Raw genomic sequence first — 24,940 nt, 5'->3', positions numbered from 1 at the left:
TCGTAATTGTGTCGTTGTAGGGGGCCATCACAAATCACGAAATGCTGAGCTCCACGACAAGAGGCACGCGTGGATGGTGTTGCGGACGCATCAGAGGGAAAGACAATCAGCGGTGCGATCCAATCGTCCTTTAGCTATTTGATAGCGAGGATGCCAACATCGATGGGATAAAGAGCAGTTGAGAATACTAAGCAGGGAACGTCATCTTCATGCAGAGGGGAGCACGAGAGAGCGTCGGCGCCTGCATACTGGCGGTCAATGTGGTACTGCAGGCAGATGTCATAGTCTACTAAGCGAAGAGCCCAACTGGTCACATTGCCTGGGGGATCCTTTAATGCTGACAGCCAGCATAGTGCATGATGCTTGGTGAAGACATCAAACGGGCGCACATACACATCAGGTCAAAACTTTGCAAGGGCCCAGACGAACCAGGCACTTTTTTTGTGATGGTGTAGTTTGTCTTGGCTCTCTTGAGCGCACGGCTTGCATAAGTCACGACATGTTCAGAGGATCCGGGTTTGCTGTGCGCCAGGACAGCGCGGATGCTTACGCCACTGGCGTCCGTGTGCACCTCAATCAGGGCCATAGAGTCATAGGGGCGTAGAATGGGAGGGGAAGTCAACAAACTGCGGAGATGTGCGAACATGTCGTCACACTCGGATGACCACGAATTTAGGGGCCTGTTACTTCCAAAGAGCTTCATCAGCGGTGATACTATCGTAGCAAAGTTTCATATCAAGCGTAGAAAATATGAGCACAGGCCCACGAAACAACGCAGCTCTCTGACGGACGCAGGTTTGGGAATTCGCCCACGGCCCGAAGCTTGGCCAGATCAGGAAGAATGCCGTCCTTGGACACGACGTACCCTAGGATGGTGAGTTGCCATGCTGCAAATGAACCTATTCAGATTTATTTGCAAGCTGCCATTGCTCACACGTTCGGAAACTTCTTTCAGACGTTGGAGATGGGAGGTATTGGCAGTGGATAAATATCCTTGCGAGTGATCTTCTTGAGCCGTCTGTAGTCCACACAAAGCCGCACAGAAACGTCTTTCTTCCCAACAAGAACAGGAGACGCCCATGGACTGTCCGAGGGCCGAATAACGTCGCGTTAGAACATATCATCAACCTCTTCGTTAAATAACCGACATTGAACAGGCAACACGCGATATGGACGTTGCCGTAAAAATAAATTTGCACCAGTGTCGATGTGATGCGTAGCAGCAAACGTGCGACTGAGAGAACTTCGCATGACACTGAAAGCCATAGGATGTTCTTGCAACATGCGTAAGGTTGTCTGCAATGAAGAGGCCAAATACATCAGAAGATGACAGGTCAGCAGTGAAATTAGCACTGATGGTACATGAAATGGGACAACGCGAGTTATCAGGTACGCCCAGAACATGTGCTTCGTCGACTGGTTTCACTCTACCGAAACATTCCCCTCGAAGCAAGGTAACAATGTACGGGTACGGGTTCGTTACAAAAATAGCGACGTTGCCGTGGGTGACTCGCATGGTCACGAAAAGTACTAGCAACCCTTTCCTACTACAAAAACAGTCGAATGGCGAAACGAGGGCAATTGTGTCGGAGATATCGGCGCAGTAGTCCGACACAGCCGTCGTCGAGTTTTGAAGCACTGTTAAATCGTTTTCCATGAGAATCTTGCTCATTGTCGAGAGACTTTCTGGCGTCAAATGCAAGTAGGAGAAGAGTTCAATATTGATGCAGGCACTATGGAGGACGGCGTCGTAGCAGGAGCGAAAATCTTATCCCATGCTGACGTCATGAGAGGAAGCAGGAATGATGATGAACTGGGCGACATACAAAACGTCCTGAATGACAATGCGAGCTGTGCACTCTGCTGTAAGATCAATACGACGCGAACTAGCGGTACGGGGGGAGAACCAAAAAAGAGGCGGCAAGACTTTTCAAAGTAAGCAGGAAAGTGTTTCGTCCATAACTGATACGGCAGTGTCAATAAGAGCCGATGCATGAACACCGTCCACGAGCGTGTCATTGAATTTAGAAGGGCTGTTGTGAAAGCTTTCACGTTACGATAGCGTTACAGTCCTCGCCTGGGGGACTGCGGTGACTAGTTTTCCGCTCTCATGAGCTGAAACACTTGGCCGCATGGGGGACAGCGAACAACATCGTGAAGACGGCAACCTTCGAAAAGATGAAGCAGGGCGAGACGACGGTGGCATAGATGGTGGTTCGTCGTGATAGGGTCGGCTGAGCTGGCCAACAACATGTGAAGAAATGGGATCTGGCTGTACGCGAGGGCAGTAATGTGCTACATGACAAGCGCGACCGCAGGCAAACAGATGGGCTAGTTCGGGTGAGCGCCATCGGTTCGCCGAGATAGGCCTCACCCATGTCACATGAGCCGGTGGAGGGAACGATGGCTGGAAAGGCTGCATGGTGGGCTCAATAAGGGTGAGGTGTTGCGTCAACATACGTAGCGGGCATACCCGCTGAAAAGGACGGAGGTCGAGCGGTAACTTCGGCGTAAGTCATAGGCGTGGGCGCTGGAACGACTTAAGGCTGCCTGGCAACCGATTGGGTGTAACGTAGGGGCAAAGAGCCGGAGCTTGTTGCGCATGATACGCAGTCATGACCTCCACTAATTCCTGCTCAATCGCTCGGCGGATGAGAAGTAGAAGGCTACCCTACTGAAACGTTACGCATATACGGATCCGTACATACGCAATTATTGATCTACGGAAAGCCGCATCATGCGGAAAGATGCGAACATCCACCGCTTACGGAAAGCGCCTTATCATGCGAAAAGATGCGGACATCCGCAGCTTACGGAAAGCGCCATATCGTGCGGAGAGATGCGGATATCCGCAGCTTACGGAAAGTGCCATATCGTGCTAAATTACCCGATAAGCAGCTAACGGAAATCAGCATATTGCAGAAACCTTGCAGCTATCTGCTGCATCTTGCAAAGATCAAATGGACATCCTAGATTTCGAGTAAAAGCAATTGGCCATTCACGTTGTTTGCAAAAGCAAGTACAGTGTAGAAATATATATGAATATTTCCTTCCTAATATGTTGCATGAAGGTGAAATATGTTTGCTATCTGAAACAGCCTTGATGAGTATATAAAGGCTTGAAAGAAACAAATGTGTTAAGAAGCTACTTAATGAGGGATTGAATCATCGGCATCTTTCTAATTGTCGTGATGCGGAAGCAAAATTACCTTTCAAATAAAATACATTACAAAACTACTACATTAACATGCTAGCAATCATACATGGTGGTTACATTGGAACACATTATTGCAGTGTTCTATGCAAGACCTAAAGAACTTATAAAGTTATTAATATCAATAGAGAAGCCCTAATATACACACGAGCCCTGCTACAATCAATATATTTTTTATTTGTCTGTATGCTCCAGCTGTGAATAGTGACAATGCAGTGTTGATGGTACACAAATGAGGTGACTACACCGTAATTTAACGAGGTCCACCTAAGAACAAGATGGTGGCACAAAACACAATGTAACAGAAATTTTAGAACGAAATGTTTAAACATAAATAATAATCATAGCACTGTGAAAGTGTGGCGCTGTGTTTGTCTCATGAATGTCTTGTGGAGATCGGCGAAATGCTGCTTGAGTCTCCAGCACCACTGTATATTTGGAAGGTCCCTGCCATAGAACTTATGTGTCCTTCATAGGCACCTGGAAATGAAAATAATTGGCACAAATAATGTCAGAGACACATGTTAGCACATTAGTTCACATGCACAAGAAATATAACACACAGAATAAAACTGAAAATGTAAGGCACACAATCCTTCATTTTATGCATATGTGAATAATAGAAGGAATGAGTGTATAAATTAGTTCTGCCACATCAAAGAAAACAGCATGCTTATCACAGTGAAAATAACTAGGTTGTCACGATTTTCAATGGTAGAGATAATCGATTAATATGTCCTTATGAAATTATGATTTAAATGCTTCCTGCACAGTAAAACTTTAGGAACTACCAGTGAAAGCTCTCAATGTACACTTAATAGTGTGTGCATGTACATCTGCTGCCTTTATATTATACAGTTTGTGAACGAAATTGTCGTCTTGAACAATTTTAGAGGTATACCTATGCAAATTATGAAGGTTAAGATCACCATGAAAGCAATCGGGATCAGGCAGGTGCCTTTAAAAATCTGTGCAAGCCAGACAACAAAACCCGAACTGCACAGAAATAGGAGAGCAAGAGTAACAGAAATTCGGCTGCTGACCCACAGGTCGCGGTATCAAATCCCGGCTCCATTTCCAATGGAGGCAGAAATGCTGTAGGCACGTGTGCTGAGATTTGGGTGTACGTTAAAGAACCCCAAGTGGTCGAAGTTACCAGTGCCCTCCACTACGGCGTCTCTCATAATCATATCGTGGTTTTCGGACGTGAAACCCCACTTTTGAATTGAGAATAACAGAAATAAACTGCCAACAAAAAAGTTAGGTGCATGTGCTATCTGTAAGTGCTTACACCTTATTACATACAGCATGCTCATTCTATTTTAAATACCGATATTGAAAATAACTGCTCTATTAGGAATGTAGAAGGTAAGGTAGAACTGAACGACTCTACAAAAAGTGACCCTATTATGACATCACGTTTTCTTATAACAAAATTGACTAAGACTCTGAACTATCATTATGCAAAAAAAAATCTTCAAAAGAACAATCAAGTTTGAAGTCATACATTTTTAATATGGCTACTATGACTATAACCAAAAAATCGACCTCAACATGGCTAATGTTAGTTTTTAAGGCCTATGTTCACTAGAGAATGAACTATACCACAAAAAGCACAGCGTTCAGGCAAAGCACTACACAAAAAAAGAAAGCAGTCCTTTTTGTTATTACCTACAATGCCTTTAAAATGGTATTTTTACCTCTACATTCCGCTTTTTATCTAAGTAACTGGTGTGAAACAAGTTAGCTGAAAATGCACTGCGCCTCCAAACCCTGTTGGTTGAATCTGAATTTTTCAAAAATGGTGAAGCTTGCACTAAATTAGGCTCCACAAGCCTTGGAACAGCGAGACTGCATGATTCTTAGGACTACTTTGGTTACTTGTGTTTCGTTTCTGGGCCTAAGCATTAAGACAAGGGCTTAACTGAATTGCTGCTAACAAACAAGTGCTTTCGAAATTGCCCGAGCGTCAAAGGATGCTCAGACATTTGTTGTTTTTCGCACTGGGCTATTCTACACCAAACATACAAACCATACTGCCTGGCGATCATCACAGATGTATAGTTTAAAAAAATTATGGTAATTTACTCTTCTGAAAATAGTTATTTGCAGATATGTTTTGAAGAGAAAAATGTTGTGGTCACGTGGGTACCTTCATCGTTTGCATTTATTGTATGGCAATACTGCAATTTGTATGAATATTTGAGCCACAAATACTCACTGCACAGAAGTTATATTTCACGAAAAAAAATAATGTTAGGTCCAGATTACAAATATCACTATATAATCGTTTTTGTCCACATTGAGATGCAACTTGAGCTGTGCGTTTTTCTAATTGATAATTACTTTTATGTGTAAGTTGAAAGCAATTGAACAGTTCTTGTTATCTGGCAAGTATTATCATTACAATTTTGGTTTAAATGAGGAAAATTATTTTTGAAGTCTCCTATTGAAGGCCATGGGGAACTTCGGAACGGAAGCTGTCGTATATCAAATGCAAAAAACAGTCATCATAAGAAAACTTCAAAAATTCATTTCTACTCTAAGACAAAGTGTAATCATATATCTTGCCATATAAAGAGAACTGCTTCCTTGCTTTTGATGTGGCAAAAAATTGCACTAATATTCCTGAGCTTCATGCACTACACACAATTACCTTTACTTAATACCTGGACGGAATTTGGTGTAGAAGAGGCAGTATTTTTGAAACACTTTTTACTTTTTACAAACAACACCCAGACGACATCCTGGAAAGTCGAGAAGGCACCAACGTGGCCTAATATTTTGTTCTCTGCGATATATTTTAGCATTTTGCTGTTTTCGATACAGTAAACGAGCACAATATTGTTTTTAAAACACACTTAGGACGGTTGGCAAAATGGCAGGGATGTTTGATGTGTAATTGCCTCACTGCCAGCATTTATTCTTCCGAAGCTCAAGCTATCACCTCTCTGTTACTGCCTCCCTCAAATACAATGCCTGCTTAGAAAGAAAAACAAAGGCAGGTCCGACAAAGTTCGCAAGGCAAGATATTTTCATGTTGAATAAATTCATTACGATAAACAGCAGCAAAATAACATTCATTTTGAGTAGTCCAAGACACAAGCTATATACCAGCATACTAAGAGCCAAGCACCAACTTTTCATTTGAACATGTGTGGTGATAGACAGGAAGCACTTATTGCAAGACTGATCAGTCTGTAATTAACTGAATGAAGTACAATGCACTGTTCACTCCAACACCACATAGGCATCTTTGCTATAGCAAAGCCATATGTCATACTAGATGGGACAATGCAAATGTAACAAAAAAAGGTGAAAAAAGAAAACAAGGGAAAAAAAGAAGAAAAGGGCGAATGAAAAGTAGGAGCCATGTAGCACTACTTTTACTTTGCGTCCCCCTTTTCTTTCTTCTTCTTTCTTTTTTTCTATCATTTATCTTTTTTTGCTTCCCTTACCCCCAACTTCCGACAGGAGAACACTTTGTATCAGCGCAACCTAACTTGAAAAGAAGCAAGGGCTGCACTGTTCTGCGCTATAGGTTTTTTTTGAGACAAACATTTCCAACAGGCACACACGCCTACACCAAAAGATGATGTCATTACTGAGCCCATTTAAACTAACACGCCAAGGATGACAAGGTGACTCCTAAAAAATAGGTCCTCCTATCGCAACATCGGCCAGCCTGTCTGAGGCACTTCCACTGTTCACCCTGATTACCCCACTAGATGTTTCCATCTGTCGACTCACATCTTCATTTTGGATAACACTAAGACGAGCATGAATACACACGAAAGTTTAGTGATGTATCATGTATCAAATTAAGCAACTCTGTTAAAAAATTATTGATAGCTTGCTTCCAGGCTTTTTATACTGTAGCCTGAAACTTCGTAATGTCTTCTATGCACATGAACCAGATTGACAACGTAATGCACAACATGCTTAAAAATACTGCGAGGAACATGATAAGCGCAAAACGACCGGCCACCCAAATTTATCGCTGTACATGTTTATAAAATGTTCATGTACACCCAAACGAGGTGCTTATGATACAAGCCGAAAAAACCTACAAGTAGGGCCTTGGAGCTTTCTGGAAGTAGAAGTGTTGCATTTTTTCTGTGGAGGGCTTTACACCCATGAGTGAGGAACAAAACTCCTGTATAATGAAGAATGTTGGCAGCTATCAGTTACAGAAAAACCTAATGCAGCTAATCTTCCCCGACACATCTGTACACTTAGAGAGGTGACGTAGCTTCTGTGGTTGTGGCAGTAACTCCAACAGGACCAGTGCGAAAATCGGCACTACTTGGCTAGACAAATGTCCAAACATGCCTGCCCGACTCCCTCTAGCCATCCCGGCTGAATCTGACACATGATTTCTCAACTGCTGGCTGGACAAAAACAAAACCACTGAAGCACTCACAATACACAGGGTGAAGTTCCTTTGGGGTGGTCAACTTCGTCGTTTTCGATGAAAGAGCAGCACAATGTACCGATAAGGTACTCCTTGCAATGGTTTTCCATGCCACACAGTGACCTTATGCCACACAGTGACCTTATGTTCCTGTCGAAGAGAGCTTCGGGAGCTTGGAGGGTGCTTGCTCTTTTCTGGGGGCTGCTGCCGCTCCTCTTTTTCTGCTCAAGGTCAACCTGCAGAAAGTTATAGACGAGGCATAAGGATTTGTATATAATGATATGCAAATTTTTGCTGAACACACATTTCCTCGTGGCACACTGAGGAATTTCTAATAAAACTTAAGGCCTCGCATATGCAAACATTTACAATCGATCCGAAGATGCACTAGACTCTAAAGGAGCAAGTTTGTTATGTAGTGTATATAAAGAAAGGTCATTCAGCACAAACACAACTACAGTTGCACACGAAAACGACATTTTACACGATCCTGTTTGTTTAAATGGTCCATTTTATTTTATTTACACGGTCCATTTTACACGGTCCTGTTTTACACGGTCTGGTCTGCATGAACTCTTGAAGCGGGCACCATATAGATTGAAAGACACACACAGAGTTTGAGACAAACCTAGGTTCCCGTGGAGCATCCTCTTGCACTATAACAACATATCTCAATTTAGTTAGTTGGTCAGAACGAGGTGAAAACAGCTCGCACTTGAAAAGCACGGGCGGAAGGAATGACGCCTGCACCCAGTGCTCCTTGTACAATCTCGTTGAGGGTGCCGTTTTCACCTTATTCTTATGCAATTTCGCATTTATAACATTGTTCGCTGCATAATCTTTGTGGCATTAAAGTGTGTGATACCGTCATGTGTATGCCATGTAATTTATTAAAATAGAATACAAGATAGCTTGATTCAAAAATAACAAAGTGCATCCAGTACCACGTCCTGTAGCCATTCTTTAGGCAAGTGGCAGAATGATTTATTCTTCAAAACATATCTTACTTGAAAACACAACAAGAGCTAACTCGTACGCTGGCACATTCTGTTTGCCTCTTCAGATTATAAGGTACCTTTTTTACATCAGAAAGTCTTCAAGAAGAATAGAAGTGTTGTAATTGTGAAGAAAGAAAAGTAGAAGGAAAAAAAGATAACCTGCCCTGTACAGGGACCGAGCCTGCGAACTTCGAATAACATGCCTGATGTGTTACCAACTGAGCTACCATGGCGGCTATCCCTCTTCCATTTTGTACGGTATATATGTGCATTTATATATGGAAGAGTCCGTCAGCGCTGCCTGTTACCATTATGGCGAGTGTGGGACACCTTTTTTTGCCTACTGGCAATTACATTACGATTGCAATTACGTTACGATTACATCCAATATCCCTATACTTCTTTGGCAGCATTATGCATCTGTCAGTTCTCAGAAATTCTGCTAGTCACACGAGATGGCAATAGTTCGCCCTCCCACCAAAATGCATGTACTTGAACACATGCAGAACTGATAAAAAAAACAAGTCACACACCGCTAAGATTACTGAGATTCACTGTTTCAGATTCATGAGTAACGGAAAGAACTATAAATTTAAGGGTTTGTTGTCTTTGTTGAACAAAATATAATGAGAACTAGCAGAAAACGATGCCAAACAAACTATAAGGGATGTTATCAAAAGTAACTTTAACAAAATTGTGAAAAGAAAAGTGAACAAAAACGTAACTTGGCAACGTTTTTTGACAGTTGAATTGACAAACGTTTTATAACATCCCTATATTTCACTGGGTAATGTTGTGGGGTAATTCTCATTATTAGAGTGGTGAGTAGGCTGACAAAGAAAGCATATGGCATTGATACTTCTTTTGAACACCTAATAGTTTGAGGACTTTAAAAGAGCGGAAGCTACTTTAAGTAGACCAGAATATTTACTTGGAGCGAAAAAAAAGCATACACACATTTTTACCAGGCTTTTTAACACATTTTAAGGCATAAAAGTGTATGCTGTTACATAAAAGTGTATGTTGTATTTTGAGACATAAAAGTGTAATGTTAAGTACCATTACTTTTGTCACACTATGCACTGTAGCAGGTGTAGTTAGAGTGGTGATAGTGAAGGAATAATCAAGCACGCCACCAACTGCGTTCACATCAATGGTCGCGTATTTTAAAAATAAACCTGCTGTATAGTAAAAAAAAATTTAGATCATTTATGATTTCATCCAAATCAAGCTAAACCGACTGGGTAAGCAAACCATTTGCATAAAAATAAAAGGCATAAAGTGATTCATGTATTATAACTATGTGAACAATTTCAGCAATGCAGGGCAAAGTGACAACAAATCTATTAAAAACCCCTCTCATTATAACATGCATGAAAAGCACCACACCAGAATATTTTATAGTGCATGTAATATCGAGACTACTGGACAGTCTATTGACCTTTTAGAAGAAGGGTATCTCCTTCACATTCAAGGGGCAACCACTTAGCCTTTTCCTGAGCTTTTCTGTGAATATTTCCTGAATTTCAAATATCATTAGGATTGATTTAGAGTAAACAGATTTTGCTTACGCATTGAAACCTAGTTTTGTATGTAACTGCAATTATGGGTGCCAAACCATCTCCAATTAATTTTAAACATTTAACTTATATTTTAACTACAGCAGCACAACTACCTATGGGTGCCCAAAAAGTAGCTAGAAACAATACCTTTACCTCTTTGAGCTTTTTGGAAGTGTTCAGCTTCTCAGTGCTCACCTTACAACATTTTTTTTAAATACGTGTTTGTGTGCCCACTACTCTTGCTCCTTGTACAGTGAGGAGGAGCACATGGCAAGAAGAGACAAGAAAGAAGCATACCGAAAAAACGCGAAATAAGCGAGGACCTCTTTTGTATCATACAATGTGTGTAACATTACTATTGCGACAACATATAGACAAATTATCACGGCTATGCATCCATTGTAGATTTTTACACAGCTGCAACACCACGACTAAATTTCAATTTTGCGTTGGTTTAGGATCCCCTTATAGTGGCAAGCTAATGATATCTGCATTTGTTTGGCACACATTGAGATGCAGCGAAATGTGATATGGTAATCTCATTTAGAATGTACCTCATGTGGCTTCCTTGTATATGTGGCCACAAGTGACTCTGGTTGCAAAGCAATATGGCAGAGCCTAAACAGACGTCACCGACCACTCCAATGTGAACTTGCCTTTGCTACTTGCCCATTATCATCCCAGCAAAAAATGAATAATTGAATCTGCTACAGATATGTGCTAGCTTATGCTAAGGACTAAGTATGAAGGGTGTTTTGTCATTATTGAGATCAGTTATTTGTTCAAAAACACTTGCTGTCAAACACAAATACATTGCTGTCGAAGCATCAAGACTCAAATATAAAGCAAAAAGAAGTGTCTCTTTAAAAATTACCGGCCACAAGGTGCAAGATAAATATTTCATATACTTGGGATGTAAGGCACGCAAAAGAGGTGCTGCCATATTTTACTTTTCCTTGTGTTGAAACCTGCTTGCTTTACTCACCCAACACATCTGTAAAGATGCCATGAAAACACCAAGGAGCTGATGCAGCAAGGTTGAACACATGTCAAGGGATTCCACCATTCCTAAGCAGTCCTACAGCCTCCACAGTCCTGCAACCATATGTAAAATAAATATAGTTCTAACCAAAGCTCTTGGTTTACAGACACACATGCAAGACGCATAACCACTCTATAGAAAGTTTGCATGATAATGCGCTGGGTAGCAAAACGGATGCCAATATCAAGTATCCCGGCCTGCCGCTTCTTTGTTTTCGTTCCTAATTATTCAATCTATAGTTGATTTACTGTTCCGCCAATGTGAAGTGTACTGGCAGTCCGGTGAAGAATTGCAATATATTTCATACACAGTCCAATTCATGGCACGTAAGCATGCAATAGCGTTTTGTCAGCTGTTCGAGAAAAGAGCATGAAGTTTAGCTAAAACCCATGTTTTTTATAAACACCATTCAATTTGACATAAAAGTTGTGAGCATTATGTGAAGAAACATGGATAAATGTTTATTCAATGATTTCTTATAATGTACTGATATGAATGCAACTAAATGAATATGAAACGATAATTTTTCCGTGAGAATTTAGAGTTATGAACACTATCGCAGTTGCCAGCTGCATCTTGTGCAAAACAGCAGCAAGATAGGCTAGTTTCTGTAGGTGAGCAGTAATGAGCAGTGCAAAGTAACAACATGAAACACCAGTAACAACAGTATGGAGCAAGCACAGACTGCCAACTGTATACTTTATTGCACAAAGGTTCGCCTGAATATCAGTCAGACAAATCGTGCAAATGAAGGTCCAGTTGGGAATGAACAAGTTACGAAATCAACAATGCCTGCTTTCACTAACAGGACCCTCATTCACATGAAGTATGCGGCGATGGTCCCCTACCGAGGTACGTCACAGCATGATGTCACTGGCACATGTAAAAGGTGTGGCTGGAAAAACACTCCGGCTGGTGGCTCAGCCCGGTACAGTCGTGCGGTGTTTGGGGCAAGTTTTAATTTTTCAAAGCTTACCCTTCACGTTACAATGTCGTCATTAGCTGTAGTATGTGTCAGCAAATATCTAGCTGTGTGGTAAACTGTGTGGTAAAATATTTGCCACGCTGTCTGTTTATCTTGAAGAAGTGAACATACGTGGTGGCCTGTGCAAAGAACAGCGGCATAGTCTTCAAAAATGTGCACTGTTGATTGCGGCATGTAGTGTGCATTGAAAGGTATTGAGAAAATTGGTTCAAATGAGAATATTGTGTGTGGTGTGTACAGTGTCAATAACAATGTGTCTTGTTTGCGAAGACGTTAGCACTTATGGCAGGGACCGGTCGATGAAAAAACTTGATTCGACATTTTAGTCAAGGTAAATATGCACTTGACGCGACCATCTGCGAGTGGGTACATCTCGGTGTTTGCGCTGTGTGCAGAAAAAAATTGCATGGTCACCGGGCTGGAAGATACCATTTGCTGAAGCTGCATGTATGAATCGCCCCGACGAGAACGCAGGCCCAATAAAGGTATAACTCGTTTTATCGAAGGCCTCTTATGTCTTCATGTAATAAGCAGAGATTATTTTTTCACATATACTCAGTACCTTTACCGCTCGATATTCACGAAGTGACAATGCAAACAACAAGTTTGTGTGTTAGGTCCTAAGGGAGCAATGTAAATATGCAAATAAGTTGTAGGTGTCAGTTGCAGCGATGTAACTGCGCGAAAGATTACGTATATATTAGGCTACAGGTTTAGAATCGCATACATCTAAGTGGTCTATCAGGAACATCACAAACAACTTCCTTGCCAACCAGCCATTGCACAGAGGGAGCGAATGGCTGGCACGGTGCTCGAAGTGACGTCACACTATTTGCAAACATAGAGAGGTTTCTTACTTAGGCAACAATTTGCACAATGTATTTTTTAAATGCAAGAATGTACTCGTCCACATTGATCATACTGATGTCTTTTGTTGTTACTTTGTGCTGTGAATTACTAGGCATTTAGTCACCATGATCTTTAAAAGCTAATTTCAGTGTTCTCTCTCATATTGCTGACAACTGTGTTGTTGCATATATTGGGCAAAAAAGCAACACAGAAAGGCTGTCACAAAAAATACACCAACATGGGTATTCTCCTGCAAACAAAAGCCGGCACTGGTCCTGTCATTACCCATCTTCCTTCTCTCTTTGCCATGTTTGTGCTGAAACAGCCGAACACCTGATGAGTTAGATGAGAAATATTAACGCATCCAAACTATAAGTGCTTGCCTCAGCAACTACACAACAGCGTGATAACCGCACCCCTGCCACACAGAAGCGAAACATATTTTGAACATGCTGGCAGTGTACTATTTTATAAAAAGCAACTTTGGCAGATTACAAAATGTCACATTGTGCATGCAAGTTTTCTTCAAATTCAGGCGTACAATGTAGGTGCTGGCCAGTACATTATTAGTTACAAGCAAAAGCGTCTTGCAGGTACATATGCAGATTGCACGAACACCTGTCTCTCTCTACACCAGACACACACATTATATCTTTTAACAAGCACACGCCACTCTTTGGGGGCATAATAACGCTCTGCCGTGAACGTATGCTAATCAACCCACTTAGGCGGTTGGCTAGGTGAATTGAACCAAGTTACAATTTGTATCTCCCGTGAACGTAAACAAAATGCTGCTTTGCATGAAATGGCACTGCAGGCTTCGTTTAATCAACAACGTATGAAGCGCCGTGTGCGTCTTCCTCACTACATTGCACATATGAAAAAATCGATCACCATACACACGCATGTTACCGCAGTTGTCTCAAATTAGCTCCAGTAAGAACGCGCCGATGAGCCATGGCTCTGCTGGCGTTAGCGTTGTCAAAGCGAATCGGCAACCGCACTCGCAAAGGCGCGTAAGGTTGCCGTTTCACGACGCCTCGTTCGAGTGCAGCAACACACACTTGCACTGAGTGGCATACTTGGTCTACATAAAAAAGTGTCCCCCTTACCTTTAGTTTCTTTCAAACTGTCCTGAGGGAAGCAACCACAGGCGTCAGCCGTCACCTATGAGTCTTTCGAGCGCCCGCCCAACCCGCCGATTCCTTGGACGACTCGCACTTGATCCGCACTCGTACAACCACGGGAATAGGGCGCAATCTTAGCACATCACACGAACGAGGAACGGCGCTTCCTTGCGTAAATTTAACATTTCGTGCTCTCGTGTGTAGCAGCGCGAACACATGAGAGACGCACCGAAACGGCATGCCCACGGAAACAAAGACAAACAACATGTGGCTTTAGCTGTAAATTGATTTGGCTTGGATATCAGTGTGAGAAAAATAAAAAAAAACTACTGTCGCTGCTATAAACTGAAAAAAATGTATGTTATCTGGCAAAATAACTTTAAAAGTGATAAACGGTTATTCAAAAAAGCAGTTACAACTTATGAATATTTTCGCAGGTCTTTGTTTTGTTTTTGTTCTAGCAGACGACAACCTACTACTGCTTCTACGACAGACGTAGTGCGGTTTCATGTTCAGTGCGTGTGGCCGACGCAAAGCTCCACAGTAGTGATATCAGAGTTATCATTTCTCAATGAATCATAGGATGGCTACAAAGCAGTAACATTTTGACATAGTGTAGTACGCAATCTTTCAAGGTATGACATTTTTTTGCTCTGAAGCAAATCGAAGCAAGCGGGCTGGCGCACTCAGCTGATGTCGCCACTACGCGAGGCATGGTCGTGCGCAATAGCGTCGCGCCCCGCGCTCGATTTGTCATCAAGCAATAGTGCTACTAAGTGGAATACAGCTAGATGCAGGGATTAATGACGTATCACTCTAATTCCCTGTGGTGGCCGACTCAATTGCAAGAGAGCCCCAATAAACAACCTTCAACTGCTCAAGCTTGTGTGTGGGTGTAAAAATACTTGTTTTCATCCGCGACAGGGCAGCAATCTATAGTTGAAAGACATGCGAAAAGCATGTGACGTATATGCAATCACAAAACATATGCACACAACAATAGATACGATCGCATATTGTACATAAATATGCCAACACATAGCGTGTAAAAAGCTAATTTATATACATAACTTAAACTCACGTGCACTGTTCAGCGCGAATAGCTTGGCAAGTTAACGCACTCAGTTCACGTACGCGAGCACAACTAAGTGGCGCAGGTTCGAGTCCCGCCAAGTCTAAATCTTCTTTTGTTTTTTTGTTTTTTCAACGTTTTTATTGTACTGCTATCTTTTCTAATGCCTTAGGTTCTAAAACAAAATAAAAGCAATATTGCGTTCAAGTACGTATGTGGGACTGTGTTTTTTGCGCAACAGTTATTAGTATTTTCGTTTTTATTATTAGTTTTTTATTTATTTCATAATATAACAAAAATTAAGGACTAAGGGGAACATTGGGTCTGCTTGATTGTGGAGGAACTCGAGAACTGAGAATACTCAAACCAAAAAATTTATTTGAGAAAAAACTAACCATTTCACAGCCGGACCAGTTTCTTCAAGGATAGGCCCTAGGTATGCGCGAGACTTGCTATATGACTCATCTCAAGCTGTGGCAGTTGAGGGAAGGCAATATCACCGAGAAGCAGTTCCAAAATATATTTTGGTTGATGTTTTTTGATTCCTCCAAAATAACGGCTGCACAATTGTGATTGAGCCAAACCAAGAATTGCGGGCACGAAGTCATGAGACAGAAAATGAATAATATTGATTGTTTGAAAAATGGCCCTCAATAAAAGGAAGATTTATGGAGTGCTACGTAGCTTAACTCGCAGTAGGAATTTTATATATACATATAGATAGTTTAAAATGGACAATGTTGCACACACAGACATTGGTTAAATTTCTTTGCAGCACAGTTGAAGCATCTATGTAGAACTGAAGCATCAAGAAAAGCTCATGCGTCCTCACTTTATTGCGCTTTACATGCGTCCATGCAGCCATGATATGATATATTTTAAAGCATTTGTTTAACCTATAATCTTCTTATTCATGAAAGCTGGCCCATAAGTTGTGTCTTATGTAGCACTACAATTGAAGCGTAATCTGCATGGTGGTCTGAAACAATGCTTTTGAAAATCTCAAAATGACCCAGCTCTATACACGACCATCCGTGCATCAATGATAAGCAGCAATATGTGTCCGTACATATCAGTTGTGCTCTCATACTTAATTATTTTTCTGACTACTCCCTCTGCCCCTACCTCGTTTCTGTCGTGAAGCTATGGCAAGTTGTCTATAGCTGTATTTATATTGTAGGAGCACTTACTATCAACAAAAAATTATTTTTAGGCTACATGCAATTATTTTTCATAGATTTTTATTTTTTTGTCGGTGCTCAGGAGAGCTAAGCTCATGGTCGATATTTTAAAATGACATTTCTCTGTGCCAATGTTATGAGAACAGTTTCATGATATTGACAAGTTCATTCACATTGATTTTAGTTCTCATTATTATTGTTTCTACCAAAAAACGAGCCCTTGAAGTTATGCTTTTCTTGCTTGATTTGTTTTCGTGTGACAGCATGCAAGTAAAATGACAGTTATTGTCATTCCTTGTGAATGACACGTTTTCCGTGAGACAGACTTTAGCACCTGGTCATCTGCCAAAGTTGTATTCATTCTGGAAAAGGGCGAACAGTGGTGACTGACAACACACACTAACCTGCATTATTCTTTTGTACTATATATGTCACTGTGCATTCATTTATAACATTATAGAGCTCAGATTTCCTGCTGAAAATGTGACAACAACTGTAGATTTTCCACAGTTTTGCAACAATCCACATGCCTTGCATACACTATTGCACATTTTCGTAAGAACTTTACAAAATCTGTATATTTTCGTAAGACCCTACATTCTGCAATTTCCTTATAAAAGCTTCTGTACACTCCATACACTTTCCTTATCCTTGCATATCTTCCATAATGAGCTCTCCGTATGCTCCATAAGTTTCCTTATCTTTTTATATTTTCCATAAAACTCACTCCATCCACGCCATAAAACTTCCTTATCCTTCCATATACTCCATAAAAAGCGTTCCATATATGGCATACATTTTCCTTATCTTTCTGTATACTCCATAAAAAGCCTTCCGTAAACGCCATACAATTTCCTTATCCTTCCATATACTCCATAAGAAGCGTTCCGTAAATGCCATACAACTTCTGTTATATTCCATAAAACTCCATATTTTTTCCGTATGTAGCATAAGGAAATGTTACGGAGTCCATATATTTTCCGTAAGATTTAATACGGAACGTTTCAGTAGGGTAGTGGCCGATTTTTGAAGAGCCGGTGGGTTGGCAAATGGCAGGAGAAAGAACTGGCCTGCAATTTCCTCGCGTATGAAGTACTTGAGGTCTGCCAGCAACACCACTTGGTCACAGCTAGCCTTGAAGCCAGCAAGCGTTGCAGCTTGGGTGGGGAGCGAATGGTCATCTAACGCTGCCGGCGGAGCGCCTCGCAGCTCTGGCACAGTGTAATGACCTCAGTCACTGTGCCAGGGTTTTTAGCGAGCAGCGTCGTGAAGGCATCATCGCCAATGTCTTTCATGACGTTTCGGATCTTGTAAAACTCACACATGCTGTAGTTGGATTTGTTGTGCAAGTCCAGGACATCTTCACTATAGCTGGTGAATGACTCAGCAGCCTGATGAGCACGTTAACGTAAGCGCTGCTCGGCTTGGAGCTTACGAATGGCATGGCGGCCCAGAAGGTTGATTACAGTGGTCTTGAAATTGGACCATGTTCCAAAGCCAGACGCGTGGTTTTTGTACCACAAAATGGCTATGCCCGCAAGGTAGAACACCGAGTTTGTCAACTTGCCGTCCTCATCCCATTTTCGAGGGACGTTCACGCGCTCGTAAATGGCAAGCCAGTCCTCCACGTCAGTGCCATCGGTGCCAGTGAAGACGGGTGGATCGCGGATCCTGGGGACACCGGGACAAGGGGGCGGCACGGGAGGGGGCGTTTGCTGAGAGGAGTCGTGGGGCATGGTAGAATGCAGGGTACGTGATCAAAGCTTCAAGGGCATCGAAAGGGAACGCAGCACTCTCCATGACTTTGTTAAGGCGTTTATTAACCGGCAATCAGCGATCATATGCTATGGCGCCAGTCACGCCTAAGCCCGGACTCACAGCGCGAGCGGCGTCCTTTCTGGGTAGCCGCGCTATAAGGTACTCGAGAGATAACCCGTTTCAGAGTTTGGAGGCTTCGCTACAGTATTGATACCAAAAATTTGCATGGCATAATATGACTGTTTGACGAGCATAGGTGACTTGTTATAACATGAAAATAATTATCTGTATGTAATAAAGGTCATGATTTACATTTCATGGTCTTGCTGCTCTTACGGTATTTTCATTGACATAACATATTGCGAAACTTCTACGGTATGACATGAATGCATGGTGAACACATGTGAAAGGCACTAATATGGAAATCATGATATGCATGCCTTTTGAACATGATTACATGCTACGCTCATAGCGCGCTTACGGCCGTGTAGCTAGGGTCAGAAATACCAAATTTGGTGTTACGTGACGTGAATTGACCAGAAAGGTATATGACTGGTGCAAATACTACAATCATGATATGGGTGTAATCAAAGATCGTGACTACATACCGCGCTCATGATGCACTCTTAGCTGTTTTGCTAGCTTCACATATATCAAATTTCGTGTTACATGATGGCTATGGACGACGAAGATAAATTACATGTCCAAACAATATAATTATGATATGCGTGTCATGTGAAACATGACCACATGCTACGCACATAGAGGGCTGGTGACCGGTTTGCTAGCTCCGCATACACAAAACTTGGTTTTACGTGACGTGTATGGACGATAAAGGTAAATGACACGTGCAAACGTGACAATCATGACAAGTGTGTCATGAACAACATGACTGCTTGCTAAGCTAATAGCACGCTCGCGGCCATCTTACAAGCTCCACATATACCAAATTTGGTATCATGGTACACGAATGCACACCAAAAGGAAATGATGTGTCCAAACATGATAATCATGACATGCGTCTCATGTAAAACATGACTATGTGCTACCCTCATAGCCTGCTCGCGGCCATTCCACTAGCTCCAAATATACCAAACTTTGTATCACGAGACGTGAACAGACGACAAAGGTAAATGAGAAGTTATATCATAATAATCAGGATGTGGAAGTCAATTACGGTATAATTTACGTCCACCTTGTGACATTGTACTGACTTTAAAGTGACATAACGACCGTCATTTTTCGAGCTTCGCATATTATCGATTCCTTCTGGGGAGATCTGCAAATTTTTTTCTTTTTTTCACGTAGTGGTTGCGACGGCGCTGGTTTCAGTGCAGGAATGGAGTCAGTATTTATACCAGTTTATTAGCGCAACTAAAAGTAGCCAGCCTTGAAAAACGAATGAAGCCGAGCACACAAATTTAGGTTTTCTCAGCTCAGCTTGCCTTTGTCGGGTTTGGCCATGTTAGACCTAATTGATTGATTGATTGATTGATATGTGAGGTTTAACGTCCCAAACCACCTAATGATTATTAGAGACGCCGTATAGCGGAGGGCTCCGGAAATTTTGACCACCTGGGGTTCATTACCACGCACGCAAAGCTAAGCTCACTGGCCTACAGCGTTTCAGTCTCCATCGGAAATGCAGCCTCCACAGCCGGGATTCGATTCCGCTGTCTGCGTGTGAGCAGCCGAGTATCTTAGTCATTAGACCAACGTGGCAGGGCTGAACCTAAATGAGGCTTCGTTATGAGAAAAAGTGCAACAAGCACGTAGACATAAATAAATTTAGTTTTTAGGGTAATTAGATGTAGTATAGCCTAATAAAACTTGACAGAGGGATTAGTAAGTAGTCCTTTTCAGCTTTGATTCTCTGAGCACATAGAAAGTCAACTTCAAATACTTTACCTTAATTTCATTAGAACTTGTTTATTACTTTTAATAAAAATCAGACTACATTGACGATGTCGCAATTGACCACACTTAATTTTTTATGCTTACCTCGGTGCTGCCTTATCACCTCGGTTATGCATAAGTAACCTAATTATGCCACGTGAAACATCAGTATATTTTGTGTGTGATTGAATATCAAAATAAATATTCAATCATAACTTGTGTGCGTCCTAACTAACCCTACTTGTACATAAATGAACTTAATTGTAATGGTGTCAGTAAGAAGTAATTAGTATAACTCAGGGTTTGGCGCCTCAAAGCTCATGGGCACGTCTACTTGAATTAACTGGCCCGGACAACGCTTGCCTTATTTTGGCTAGTTTTGCTCGGTTAAATGTAACAAGAGCATGATGAACTAGCCATAATTGGATTTGTCTGTACGTTTATTTTTCTCAACCCAACTGAGCGTATCCAAACTCTACTACGCTTAACATAAAACGAGCAACCTGGACTTTGCTTAAACTTGTTTATGCCCTAAAACTGATCAGGTGATACCGCGCACAACTATAGGCTAGATTAGATTTGGATACACTTACATTAACTCAACTAGGTTCAACTTCGTTAAGTTCAACTAGACCTAAAGCAACAAAGACAAGCTGAGGTGAGAAAGCTTAATTTTTGTGCTTGGCCTCATCAGGTTTCGTGAAGCTGGCCACGCTTGTTAAGCGAATACAACGATATAAATAGCTTCAATAGTCTGGTGCTGAAAGCGGCGCCATTGCAGTCACTTCGAAAAAAAAAAGAATGGAAACTGCAAAATCGTATACAACGAAGACAGCGAAGCCCACGTGTTGTTTTGGCTAAGAGCGCCTCGGAGAGTGCAAGGTGGGAGGCGAACTGATGCGACAGGACGCACATACGCACCGCTGCAGGCGTCTCGTCAACAGGTATCCAATCGATGCCATGGGCCACGCGATCCCATGGTCTGCACATTTATGCTCACGCCTGAACGTTGTTCTAGCATTTTAAGCAGCCAAATTAATTATAACGAATTTTTTTTGATACGCAACCAGAAGACCTTCAGAAAACAGGCAATAGTTTTGGCATACAAAGATATATTTAATTATCTTAAAAAAGGAGGTTGTACATTCACGTGTGTTGTTATATAATATGTAATACTAAAATTGCAAATGTACTGAAGCACCTTAAAATGCAATTGGGGAGTATATTATATACACTTATCCCGGTTGAATCTTGAATCTGTATTCAATATACTTCATGCCCAAGTATCTTGCATCTTATCGTGACACTAATTCACGATATTATTTCCCAGTCTTGCACTCTATATTCAGAAATAAATAGCTATGGAAGCTTGCAGTCCGCATACAACAAAGGTGTCGCAGTAGTTGTATGCTATGTTGGCAGGGGTACACCAAGACACGCTGAACTAACGCAGCTATTGCTTTCGCAATAAAGAGGAAGATGATGGTATATATTAATAATAAGACGAGCAATGTGAATAATTGACTAGTTGAAGTGCGCGCGCCCTCTACGCTTCTTATTGAAAAAAATTGTGTCTTTATGTCGCGGCTGAAACTTTGACTCCACGTAAAATGACCCTAAAAAGAAGAAATATGACTGCCGTGCGCTACGACTGCCAACATGTGTGGGGAGCTCCGTACACGTAGAACTCACCTGAAAGACGGAAGTGATGTTGAGCTTGTACAAAACCGGCATGACGACGCTGGCACCAAGAGGAATTAAGATGATGTTTGAGACGGAAAGCCAACCAATGTGCCAACCGTACGCGTACATATGCGCCGGGAGACCAATAATGCCTGTCGCTGAACCGACGGTAGCCAGCACGGACATCGCCAAGGGGAGCATCCGCAGTGACTTGCTGCCTAGAAAGACCTCATGCGTACTTCTCGGAGCTTGTCCATTCGCGTGAATGGAAAAGTAGGCCCCCACTGCGAGGCCGGTTCCAGTCAGCACCAAGAAAGTGACGTAGTCTAGAAGCTGGGCCATGGCTCGGGCAGGCCACTGCAAGAGTGATTAAACTTGCGGCTCGCTCTGCGCTCGCTCAGCATGCGACATAGCACAACACTCAACATATTTAATGTGTAAGGTGTGACGACGACAACAGACAGAGAGAGAGTACACACAGGCCCCGCAAACTCAGCGCTAGTTTCGGATTCAAAAAGATGCGCGCCCATACCAGTTGCCGGGCATCCTAAAATCCGGTTGAACGAAACGGGCATGATGTGAATGTTCACATTTTTTGTGGCTTTCAGAAGTTTTTACAAATAAAAAAACAGTCAATACTACTGTAAAAAGGTTTTCTTTTGTCTATATGTCTTTTCGTAATCCCCATTTTGTGAATTTTAAATCAGGCTAAGCTCGAGAAGTGATTGATGTGCGTTTTAGCGCTCGGCTCCACGCCTTCTTAACCCTCGATCAGTAATAGTAAGAGTTGAATCATGCTCATTTATCTCACGCGGTTGGCGTGTCAACTACGGGAAAGATACAGACAGCAAGTTGTTGCGGGCCGAAAACGGAAGCCCCAGTGAGCTTCGCCGAAGAAGTCAACCATGCATTTGTCGAAGATGACTTAATCGGGCAACACATGTTTTCGGCGGCTCTGCAGAGTGCTAATCCTAGAATTTCTAGTTCCGAGAATGTTTATCAGCGTTTCCTAAAGGCTACCCTACTGAAACGTTCCGTATGAAATCTTACGGAAAATATATGGACTCCGTAACATTTCCTTATGCTACATACGGAAAACATAAGGAGTTTTATGGAAATATACGGAAGTTGTATGGCATTTACGGAACGCTTCGTATGGAGTATACGGAAGGATAAGGGAATTGTATGGCGTATACGGAACGCTTTTTATGGAGTATACGGAAAGATAAGGAAACTTATGGAGCATACGGAGAGTTCATTATGGAGGATATGGAAGGATAAGGAAAGTGTATGGAGTGTACAGAAGCTCTCATAAGGAAAATGCAGAATGTAAGGTCTTACAGAAATATACAGATTTTGTAAGGTGCTTACGAAAATGTGCAATAGTGTATGAAAGGCATGTGGATTGTTGCAAAAATGTGGAAACTGTACAGTTGTTGTCACATTTTCAGCAGGAAATCCGAGCTCTATAAAGTTTTAAATGAATTCACAGTGACATGTATAGTACAAAAGAATAACGCAGGCTAGTCTGTGTTGTAGTCACCGCTGTTCGCCCTTTTCCAGAATGAATACAACTTCTGCAGATGACCAGGTGCTAAGTCTGTCAAACGGAAAATGTGTCATTCACAAGGAATGACAATGACTGTCAATTTACTTGCATGCTGTCACACGAAAACAAATCAAGCAAAAAAGCATAACTTCAAGGGCTTGTTTTTTGGTAGAAGCAATAATAATGAGAACTAAATTCAATGTGAAAGAACTTGTCAATATTAATGAAACTGTTCTCATTAACATTGGCAAAGAGAAATGTCATTTTAAAATATCGACCATGAGCTTAGCTCTCCTGAGCTCCGACAAAAGAAATGAAAATCTATTAAAACTAATTGCATGTAGCCTAAAAATAATTTTTATTGATAGTATGTGCTCCTACACTATAAATACAGCTATACACAACTTGCCACAGCTTCACGACAGAAACGAGGTAGGGCAGAGGGAGTGGTCAGAAAAATAAATAAGTATGAGAGCACAACTGATATGCACGGACATATATTGGTGCTTATCATTGATGCTCGGATGGTCGTGTATAGAGCTGGGTTGTTTTGACATTTTCAAAAGCATTGTTTCAGACCACCATGCAGATTACGCTTTAATTGTAGTGCTACATAAGACACAACATATGGGCCAGCTTTAATGAATAAGAAGATTATAGGTTAAACAAATGCTTTAAAATATATCATATCATGGCTGCATGGACGCTACAAGCTATGTAAAGCGCAATAAAGTGAGGACGCATGAGCTTCTTTCGATGCTTCAGTTCTACGTAGATACTTCAACTGTGCTGCAAAGAAATATAACCAATATCTGTGTGTGCAACATTGTCCATTTTAAACTATCTATATGTATATATATAATTCCTACTGCGAGTTTAGCTACGTAGCACTCCATAACTCTTCCTTTTATTAAAGGCAATTTTTCAAACAATCAACGTTATTCATTTTCGGTCTCATGACTTCGTGCCCGCAATTCTTGGTTTGGCTCGATCACAATTGTGCAGCCCTTATTTTGGAGGAATCAAAAAACATCAACCAAAATATATTTTGGAACTGCTTCTCGGTGATATCGCCTTCCCTCAGCTGCCACAGCTTGAGATGAGTCATATAGCAAGTCTCGCGCATACCTAGGGCCTACCCTTGAAGAAACTGGTCCGGCTGTGAAATGCTCAGTTTTATCTCAAGTAAATTTTTTGGTTTGAGTTATCTCACTTCTCGAGTCCCTTCACAATCAAGCAGACCCAATGTTCCCCTTAGTCCTTCCTTTTGGTATATTATAAAATAAATTGAAAAATAATAATGAAAATAAAAATACTAATAACTGTTGTGCAAAAAACAGTCCCACATACGTACTTGAACGCAATATTGCTTTTATTTTGTTTTAGAACCTAAGGCATTAGAAAAGATAGCAGTACAATAAAAACGTTGAAAAAAAACCAAAAAAATTGACTTGGCGGGACTCGAACCTGCGCCACTCAGTTGAGCTCGTGTACGTGAACTGAGGACGTTAGCTTGATAAGCTAATCGCGGTGGGGGGTGGTGTGCGTTTAAGTTATGTATATAAATTTGTTTTTTACACGCTATGTGTTCGCATATTTATGTACGATAT

The 24,940-nt window shown here is 41.6% G+C and overlaps 2 protein-coding genes across 7 annotated transcripts in view; both read right to left on the bottom strand.

Annotated features, from left to right (window-relative positions):
- LOC119160848 (sodium-coupled monocarboxylate transporter 1) overlaps nucleotides 1–24,940 on the bottom strand; it is a 407,992-nt gene that overhangs the window by 305,184 nt on the left and 77,868 nt on the right. For all 6 annotated transcript variants that reach the window (XM_075880646.1, XM_037413103.1, XM_037413106.1 and 3 more), the window contains exon 2: nucleotides 21,791–22,138. In XM_075880646.1, coding sequence (XP_075736761.1) covers nucleotides 21,791–22,123 — 333 coding nt within the window. In that variant the 5' untranslated portion in view covers nucleotides 22,124–22,138. The remainder of the gene's footprint in view (nucleotides 1–21,790; nucleotides 22,139–24,940) is intronic.
- On the bottom strand, nucleotides 3,450–11,285 carry LOC142774966 (uncharacterized). Its single transcript, XM_075876102.1, has 3 exons — nucleotides 11,174–11,285; nucleotides 7,638–7,864; nucleotides 3,450–3,694 (listed from the first exon to the last, which is right to left on the bottom strand). The coding sequence occupies exons 1-3, from the start codon at nucleotides 11,252–11,254 to the stop codon at nucleotides 3,685–3,687; spliced, it is 318 nt and encodes a 105-aa protein (XP_075732217.1). The 5' UTR covers nucleotides 11,255–11,285; the 3' UTR covers nucleotides 3,450–3,684.

The sequence above is a fragment of the Rhipicephalus microplus genome, chromosome X, assembly GCF_043290135.1.
Source record: "Rhipicephalus microplus isolate Deutch F79 chromosome X, USDA_Rmic, whole genome shotgun sequence".
NCBI classification, from domain to species: Eukaryota; Metazoa; Arthropoda; class Arachnida; order Ixodida; family Ixodidae; genus Rhipicephalus; species Rhipicephalus microplus.
This window is presented reverse-complemented; position numbering and strand designations above follow the sequence as displayed.